Here is a 10,051-nt window from a genome sequence, read left to right on the forward strand (position 1 = left end):
GGCCCCCTCCCGCGGTGGGAGCTTTCTGACCTCTCACTGCGCCCTGCTTTCTCACTGAAAAAGAACAAAACAAAACTGGTTTTTTCGTTCTGATTTCTCTTTAAAGATGCGGGGCACAACAGTTTAGGGTCAGGCCCAAAAGTGGCCGTCGCACAGGCGAAGCCTGGGCCTCCCACGGGTCCTGCCTTCGCCTGCCTTGGGGTCAGGTACCCTTGGTGATGTCAGGCCCCCCCGTGTCCCCGCCTGCGTACCCCTTTCTTGTAGTTTTATGATCAATGCGATAAGCCCGAAAGATCGAAAGCGACGCGTTTCCACCTTGACGAGTAGTTCTGATTTTATCCGGATTCCACCGCCCAATTTGTTCTGTAATGTCAGCGCTTACAGGGAGAAGTGTGTAGCCGGGCTCGGTGGCTCAGCCTGTCATCCCGCGCCTTTGGGAGGCTGAGGTGAGTGGATTGCCTGAGTCCGCGGGTTCGAGACCCGCCTGGGCAGCGAGCCCTCATCTCTACAATAAATCAAAAAATCAGCCGGGCGTGGTGGCGCGCGCCTGTCATTCCGGCTACTCGGAAGGCTGAGGCGGAAGGATCGCTGGAGCCCAGCAGGCCGAGGCTGCGGTGGCCGGGAGCGGCCACTGCACTCCAGTCTGGGCGACAGAGTGAGACTCCAACTCAAAAAAAAAAAAAAGGGAGAAGTTTGTTATCAAAAAACGGGCTATGCGGTTTGCCACGCCCTGCACCGCTGTCTGATAAAAGCGGTCATATTTTTGATGCAGTGACCGCTTAAAAAACATTGAGACTAATACTTGAGTAACAGTAAAATGTCCAGGACTATCGGATTCTAGCTTGCAAGCACTGATTATTAACTACTAAAAACCCTTCTTAATCTCCTTCATCAATAAAAAGATTCCAACTATATACCAGAAGTGTACTCGGTCATGTAATGAGTTAGTTCCTCGGGGAGTTGGGACCTTCCGTGATCCAGAATTTTGTGTCTAGTAGCCTATGTAAATTCAAACGGCTCATCTTAAAAGTAATAAAAAAGAAAGTACCCACAACTGTTTTTTTTCCTGTCTAGTTATTGTCTTATCAAACATATCTTCCTTTCTTCTTACTTATGTACTTAATTTTAAAGATGTGGGGTACAATTCAGGGTTAGGTATACAAATGGTTATTGCACAGGTGAAGTCTGGGCCTCTCTTTAGCCTGGTTTGAGATCACATACCCTTTCGATGAGGTGTGTCCACCCCCCACCCCAGCAGTTTCCCACTACTGCCCATCCCTTTCTTACAGTAATGATGATTGTTCAGGATCTGTCCATGAGTGAGAGCATGTGACATGTGGTACTCAGTTCTTCGTTTCTTAGATACATCACTGAGTATGATGGGCTCTGATTCTATCCAAGTTGCTACAATTTATAAGCAGCAACATTGAAGGAATGAATCCTTGGGTTGAATCTCTCTTAGCCAACAAACACTACGTGGCCCTGATATATGAGAAATGATTTTCAAAGCTAGAGATTCATGTATTTGTTTCTTTGCCTCTCTTCTTACTCAGTTATTGTCTTTGGCAAGTTAAAGTACCTCTCCTAATCAAAAACATATATTTCAGAATTTCTAAGTAAATGTCATTGTAGACCATAAAAGGAAGGAGTAATCTGAAAGACAAAAAAAGAGAACTTGTGAACAATCCTCATTTAAAACTATTTGGAATCTTACTAATGGGCCACTAAATTCTCAAAAGCAGAATATCCATTTTTGATGATAGTGTTACCTTTTTTATTCCTTTGTCCAAACAGGCAAGCCTGTAACAAGTAGAGAATTCTGGTATTTTCTGCTGTCATTTCCTTGTTTTTTCCAAACAGGCAAGCCTGTAACAGGTAGAGAATTCTGGTATTTTCTGGAGTCATTTCCTTGTTTTTTCCAAACAGGCAAGCCTGTAACAGGTAGAGAATTCTGGTATTTTCTGGTGTCATTTCCCTGTTTTTTCCAAACAGGCAAGCCTGTAACAGGTAGAGAATTCTGGTATTTTCTGGTGTCATTTCCTTGTTTTTTTCCAAACAGGCAAGCCTGTAACAGGTAGAGAATTCTGGTATTTACTGGTGTCATTTCCTTGTTTTTTCCAAACAGGCAAGCCCGTGTCAGCTGGAGAGTTCTGGGACATAGTTGCAATAACAGCAGCTGATGAACAACAGGAATTTGCTTACAAGCAACAGCTGTCAGAAAAGCTGAAAAGAAAGGAGTTACCCCTTGGAGTTCAGTATCACGTTTTTGTTGATCCTGCTGGAGCTAAAATCGGTACGTGTTTTATGATCACGTTTATAACACAGGTCCTGAGCAGGGTAGTCATTGATTAAAGGCTTTTCTATGGCTTACAGTTTATAAGCTACAGAACCCTACTTATGGCCTTCACAAACGTTGACATTAGAATGAAAATTGACTCTCTTTTTTAGAAAGCTCAATGCATAGCAAGTTATTCATTGTGACTTACCTTGAAAATTTTCCAGAATGTTACTTAAGAGAGAATTTTATTAGTGTTCATGAAATTTACTCAGATGGTGAATATTCCTTTGGATTTTATCAATGGGGTCCTAAAGTTCCTTCCTAGATTTTTCCAGGAATTTACATGAAGAAAGCAAATCAGAAAAAAATATACATACATGTGACTTTTTAGGCACAACACAGAGTGCAAAAGAACACTGTTAAGTGGTGTAAGTATTATGTAATATTTATCTTAAAACCCTGGTTTAAGTCACCTTTGCCCTTTGATCTTCCGTGGCAAGTAAAAAATAGTTTTCTCCTATAGGCCATTTTCCATGTGATACTTAAAGGCTCTGAATACCAGAGATAGAATATCTGCCTGTGACATGAGCATTGTTCTAATTAGCCAGTATTGTTTTAATCCTCACAACTATGAAGCCAGTACTCTTATTATTCCCATTGTATAGAAGGGACTCTGAGACATAGAGTTAAATCATTAGCCCGAGATAACTAGTGTTGTCACTATTTTTAAGATGTTTTTTAGGAAACTAGATTCAAAAAAATTTTTTAGGAAGGAAATCTAACTTTTATATATTGATTATGCCATATGGGAGAACTATTTAAGTGGGCTTTGTGATTTGTAACTCTATATGAATGTTTACACTTAAGTCTTCTAGTTACAGATTGTGTAATTTATTATTTCTTTTACATTACTATTTTTTAGGAGACTACTAGCTCATTATATGTACTGAGCTTTACTCTCTAGATGTCATTACTATTTATTTATTTATTATTTGATTGGTTTTTGCCAATACCTATGGTGTTTGTCTATTTAATTACAGCTGAAAGCCATATTCTTGAAGTTATAACACCTAAATTTACCATCATGACATGATTTGAGTAGATTTCTGTGAAATAAATTGTGCCTTTTAACTTTATTTTTAAGGAAATGGAGGATCAACACTTTGTGCCCTTCGATGTCTAGAAAAACTGTATGGAGATAAATGGAATTCTTTTACCATCTTGTTAATTCACTCTGGTAAACTTATACTTTACTAATTTACATTTGCCTTTGCATATTCCACCTTTGAAACTTTATGAACTTTTTTCTCTCATGCAAATACTTTGCTGTCTTTAAAAAGCATTCTTTAAAGTTATTGGGCTTTGAAAACAAATATTTCGTGCTTTTCTTGGTATTTTTAGGTTGTAAGCAGCATAGTGACTTTTACAAAATGTATCCTTAAAATCATAGATCACATATGTCATCAACTTTTGTTTTTGGTATGCATATGGAAAATGATTTTCCTAAAACAGAGCTCTTCCAAGTGTGACAGTTCTCAGGAATTCTTTTGAGGGGATCCTTGCTTTGGAGAGAGGCTGGTTTAGCACTTTTATTACTAGACTTCTGTCTTACATTTTTGTGTGATTATTTACCAGTAATTGATCAGTAATCAAAGGCTACAATGTTTAAAAATAAGGGAAAAACTGACAAAGTAGAGAGATTATGAGGAAATAAAGAGAGAGGAAGCATACACACAAAAGAAGACATTTTAAAACAAAAATTGGAAGGATATAGTCTTGGAATAAAGGATAGTTTTTGAAATTGAATACATTTAGTTGTATAAAAATTGTGATTACGTGAAAACCTCTTTCATTTTTTTCTGTATGTTAGTGGGCTGATGAAAACTTTCCAGAAACAAATATTTTAGAACTGCTCATCTACATGGCTTTCAAAGCACTTGCAAATTCTTATGATTCCTTTATAAAATAGTGGTTCTTTGTAAAGATGATATCAAAGTAAAGCAACCAAGTTCTAGTTTTAAGACTAAAAATGTAAAAAAGTTCAAATATATAAATTTATTCAAGGAAAATACTATTATGTTTACCAGTTTAGTAAACATTAAGTTGGATACCAAAAAGAGCATAATTAGAAATAGATCATTCCCGTAGTGCTAAACTTGACTAATGACTAGTCTTTGGAAAAAGCAAAATAGAAAGTTATTAGCTCTAATTTGTTGAACAGTGTTACTCTGCCAAGTGCTTTAAATGTATTGTTGATCTTAAGTCATAAATTGACAGTAGCTTACTGTAACATTTTTGCTTTATGACCCTTAAAGTTTTTTTTTAACTTTTTGACTCTTGTAATAACGCTTAGCTTGAAACACAAACATATTTTACAGCTGCACAATTTTTATTCTTTTCTGCCTTCATTTTTATTTTAGTTTTTTAATTTTTAAACTTCTTTGTTAAAAATGAAGACACCAACACACACATTAACCTCAGCCTGCATTGTGTCAGGATCATCTCTATCTCTGTGCTCTACTCCACATCTTGTCCTCCTGGACTTCAGGGTCCATGACACGCATGGTGCTCTCGTCTCCAGTAATAACGGTGTCCTCTTCTGGATACTTCCTGAAGGACGTGCCTGAGGCTGTTTTACAGTTAACTTGAGAGAGAGAGAAGGAGTACTCTAACATAGCAATACAAAGTATAGTATAGCAAGCACATAGGCCTTAACACAGTCATTTATTATTGCCATCATGTTATGTATCATACATAATTGTATTGCTGTATTTTTATACAACTGGCAGCATAGTGGGTTTGTTGATAGCAGCATCACCGCATACACTTGAGTCATGCGTTGTTGTCAGGCATTACGATGACTGCAGTATCACCTGGTGATAGGAATTTTTCAGCTCCGTCATAATCTTATGAGACCACCGTAATGTATGCTGTCCATTGTTGAGTGAAATGTCGTGCAGCAGCCATTGATTATGTTTTACAATTGGCTTATTAGTGTTTTTGGTAACTTTTTTGTTGATGAGTGGCTTCTTAATGTAGGAGTCTAAACATGGTTTAAATTTATTATTTAAAATGTAGATACAGTTATTGAAAATATGTGTTCAAAAAATTATGATAAGCATTAAAATTAAAAATAAGATAAAATAAAATGTAGATACAAGATCATGTTTTAATCTCTTTTACTTGTCATAAATTTGATTCAAAACAATTTACAGTCTCTACAGTATATTGGAATTCTTTCCTAACCCAGAATTTTTAAAATTGCATTATATCAAATGGCTACAGAGGAATTGCTCTCTGAATTTTTAATCTGCGGTTTATTAATCTTTCTTGATTTATAGTAACAATTGTGTATCTTAAATATCTTTAGAGTGTTTTGAGTTGTAACTGATGCACCTAGGTTTTGAAAAATGTTTTTAAAAATAGCACATTTTAAAATGGTTGTTTTGTTTAATTTTATAGGTGGCTACAGTCAACGACTTCCAAATGCAAGTGCTCTGGGGAAAATTTTCACTGCTTTACCACTTGGTAATCCCACTTATCAGATGTTGGAGTTAAAACTAGCCATGTACATTGATTTCCCCTCACATATGAATCCTGGGATTCTGGTTACCTGTGCAGATGATATAGAACTTTATGATATTGGAGAATCTGAGTTTATTTGCTTTGACAAACCTGGCTTCACGGCTTTAGCTCACCCTTCTAGTCTGACAGTGGGCACCACACATGGAGTCTTTGTCTTAGAGCCTTCTGATTGTTTAGAACATAGAGACCTTGAATACCGGTCTTGCCATCGTTTCCTTCATAAGCCTAGCATAGAAAAAATGTGTCAGTTTAATGCTGTGTGTAGACCTGAAAATTTTGATCAGCAGGACTTTGCTGGGGCTGACCCTGCTTGTCTTAAATTAGACTCTGACTACGTGTACACAGATAGCCTATTTTACATGGACCAGAAATCAGCAAAAAAGTTACTTGATTTTTATGAAACAATAGGCACGCTGAACTGTGAAATAGATGCCTATGGCGACTTTCTGCAGGCTTTGGGACCCGGGGCAACTGTGGAGTACACCAGAGACACATTAAATGTCACTAGAGAAGAGTCAGAATTGGTTGATGTGAGGCAGAAAATATTTCATCTTCTCAAAGGTACATCCCTAAATGTTGTTGTTCTTAATAACTCCAAGTTCTATCACATCGGGACAACTGAAGAGTATTTGTTTTATTTTACTTCGGACAACAGTTTAAAGGCAGAGCTTAGCTTGCAGTCCGTAACTTTTAGCATCTTTCCAGGTGGAACAGAGTGCTCTGGTAAAACATCCTGTGTCATCCAAAGTATCCTGGACTCAGGATGTTCTGTGGCCCCTGGCTCCGTTGTGGAGTATTCCAGGCTGGGGCCTCGTGTCTCAGTTGGCGAAAACTGCATCGTCAGTGGTTCCTGCATCCCAACAAAAGCTGTCCTGCCTGCATCTTCCTTTGTGTGTTCCTTAAGCCTGAAGATGAATAGATGCTTCAAGTATTCCACCATGGCATTTGGAGTCCAAGACAACTTGAAAAGGAGCGTTGCAACACTGTCAGATGTAAAGTTACTTCAGTTCTTTGGAGTCTGCTTCCTGTCGTGCTTAGATACCTGGAATCTTAAAGCTACGGAGGAAATGTTTTCTGGGAACAAGGCATGTCTGAGTTTGTGGACTGCACGCATTTTCCCAGTTTGTTCTTCTTTGAGTGATTCAGTTACAGCATCTCTACAGATGTTAAATGCTGTTAAGAATAAGTCAACATTCAGCCTGAATAGCTATAAGCTTCTGTCCATTGAAGAAATGCTTATCTACAAAGATGTAGAAGATATGATAACATATAGAGAGCAGATTTTTCTAGAAATTCGTTTAAAAAGCAATTTGATTTAGAGATACCTTGAAAACTGTATACTTTGCCTTTGAGCAACTTTCAAATAGGCATTTCTGTAGGCCTTTATTTTTTGTGTGTTTGTTTCACTGACCTAAATAAATCAAAATTGTATTAACATAATTGCTGTAGCAAAACAATAACACAAAAATGCAGACAAATAGCTTTTTGTTGTAAGAATATTTCAAGACTAAGTTTAGAAAAGAGGTAGTCATTTGGTGTTTATTACTATCTTGATTTTCTTTTTGGTGATGAGTTTGTGGAATGTTGTTTTTTTTGCACAATAATCAAGTAATTTTAAAGGTAATTTTCTAAACATACCTTTAGAATTTTCCATCTTCTTTTGAGCTTTGGTTCCAATAAGGTTCTATGTATTGACAATTCTCTCTTCAAATATAGTCCTGTTTTGATAAAGTGATAAAAATGGCACACTGTATCATCAAGTTACTGTAGAAATGCTGTAGAAATACTTTTTCAGAAATAAACTTATAGTTGACAATTTCAGATTAGATCATTGCTTAATGTGATTATGTTAGTTTGTAAACAACTAGAAACAAAGAGCCCTGAAACTAATGATAAAATTTGTATCTCATTTATTGATCTTATGAAAATGAAACAAATTTCATAGGCACACTGAACTGTGTGTGTTATCCTTAAGTTTGAACATGTGTTTGTATATTTTACATTTTTTCTAAAGTTCTGTAGGAAAACACAGAAGTGCGTGAGAGTGTGTGTGCATGCATGTGTATATACACGCACACACACACAAAACTCAGTTATCTGTGGGGAGGATAGTAGGCATAATTGAGATTCATTGATAACCATATAATTTTAACTGCAGATTTTACTTTCTTCCTCTCCTATTAACCCTGATAACAAAACTGTTAAATTACCAAATGGACTGATTTTACTTTTCAATTCTTATTTTCTTTCTGCGTACTGTTGATGCTGAGAAGCAGTAATTGGCTAAAATGTGACAGCAGGAGGTAGGCGGAAGAATAGAAGCACTAAGATAATACACAGATGATAAACAGCTTCAAGAAAATTAAAATTGGCTGGAATCCCAAGTTATGTATTCCTATTTTGGCATAAGCACATAAATGAAATGTCTTCATATTAAAGTTTAATAATTGATTGGAAACAAGTTTTGTCAGATTTTTGTGTTGTGAATTAATGTAAATTGATATAAGAACTAGTCTCTGCTACTGTTATTTATATATTAACATATCGGTATAAAAATAATTGGTAAACTAGGAGTGACTTGTCTGCAACCCTCAATTATGATACATGTTTGTGTGTGAGTAGGTTCTTCCCATGGTAACATAAAAATACATGGTAGATATTTTTTAATGTTTATTGATTTGCTTGCCGAGATTTCAGAGGATGTTAAAGAGCTATCATTCATTAAATGCTCAAAATTGTAATTTGACCTAATCTGAAGTGCCATTGGTTACAGGAATTGCCATTATTTTATGTTTCACTACAAAAAGTAAAAGCATTTATCAATAAAATATGACAGTGCCTTTTTTATCAGTACTTGGAATTTTTATATTCATTGGAGATCTCTTTTAGATGCATTTAAATGTAGACTTTTATCACTTGACCCTCTTCCATATAGTTATTTTATAAAGGAACTAAAATGTGAAGTATTGAGATATCATCAAGACATTTCTGCAGCTTCACATGCAGAGTCAAACTCTTCTAAGGCACTTTAGTCTGAGTTATTGATACCCATATGTCCACCTAGGGTTCATCTTTTGTGTAATTTATAGGTAAGTTGCAAGTAAGACTGCATTTCCTGAGTGCCCTACCATACCACCATCTGGAACTTTTGTCAAGCTGCAGACCTAAATGTGTTCTACAAGTTTTCATGTGAAAGCTTTGATGTTTGACAAAACTGTTTTATTTTTGTCTCTGTTTATTTGTATTTCCACAGAAGATAGGTAGCTTCTATTCAAAGTCAGAAGATTTTCTTATCAGAAAGCCAAGGGCTTGGTCTAGGTCTTGTTGCTTGCCACACAGAAGCCAAGCCACACACTGAGACAATGAGTATTGCTAGGAAAGAAGACTTTTTTATTTTTTAAATTGTACTTAAAAAATTTTTTTGAAAAGTTTTTATTTTTATTTTAGATTAATGGGGAACACGTGTATTCATTACATGGACATATTGTGTAGTGGTGAGAGTTGGATCTCAGGTGGCTTTTATTCAGGTGATGTCAGCCAGAGAGAAAGATTAGCCTGAAATCAGTCTTGCCAAAGCAACTAAAATTGGTGGTTTCTATAGTCAGGAAGGAATGTAGCTACATGTGGGAAGATAGGAATCAGGGAGGGATAAAGAGGCAATCACTACAAGTGAGGGATATGATGATTCCTTGGGATATGGTGATCTGGTAAGTTTTAGTTCCTTGCCTAAGTGTCAGTTTCCCAGGGAAGGAACACAGATAAGACAAATGTAATTTTTAAGTTTTAAGACCAGATTAGTCCATTTCTGTACTTACTCAAAAAATCACAAACATCAGCTCCATGGGACAATGGGACCAGTTTCAATTTCTGACAAATTTATGTTACATTAACATGTCAATATGAAAATAATTGCTTGGTAAACCAGAAGTGACTTACCTGCAACCCTCAATTGTGTGTGTGTGTTTTCAAGGTTCTTGGGGAGAAAATATGGTAGCTATTGTTTAGCATTTATCCACTTGCAGAGCTTTCAGAGGGTGTTATTTGTTCATTAACTGCTCAACTGTATTTTGCCTAATCTTAATCGTAATCCTGCACAATGCACGGATCCTAGCTGCTTTGAAACGGTTCTCTTCAAGGGATTTGCAGGTGCCTCTTGCCTTGAGATGTTTTGCCTGGTGTTGAGTCACA

The 10,051-nt window shown here is 36.5% G+C and overlaps 1 protein-coding gene across 1 annotated transcript; it reads left to right on the forward strand.

Moving 5' to 3' along the window:
• Positions 1–264: 264 nt before the first annotated feature.
• FPGT (fucose-1-phosphate guanylyltransferase) lies at positions 265–8,716 on the forward strand (the record flags this gene model as incomplete). Its single annotated transcript, XM_021712973.1, has 4 exons — positions 265–365; positions 2,060–2,293; positions 3,423–3,515; positions 5,741–8,716. Coding segments are annotated over 4 exons (1,870 nt in total), but the record flags the coding sequence as incomplete, so codon positions are not given.
• Positions 8,717–10,051: the final 1,335 nt, after the last annotated feature.

The sequence above is a fragment of the Carlito syrichta genome, unplaced genomic scaffold, assembly GCF_000164805.1.
Source record: "Carlito syrichta isolate Samal-C Ts95f unplaced genomic scaffold, Tarsius_syrichta-2.0.1 Scaffold303962, whole genome shotgun sequence".
In the NCBI taxonomy this organism is placed as follows: domain Eukaryota; kingdom Metazoa; phylum Chordata; class Mammalia; order Primates; family Tarsiidae; genus Carlito; species Carlito syrichta.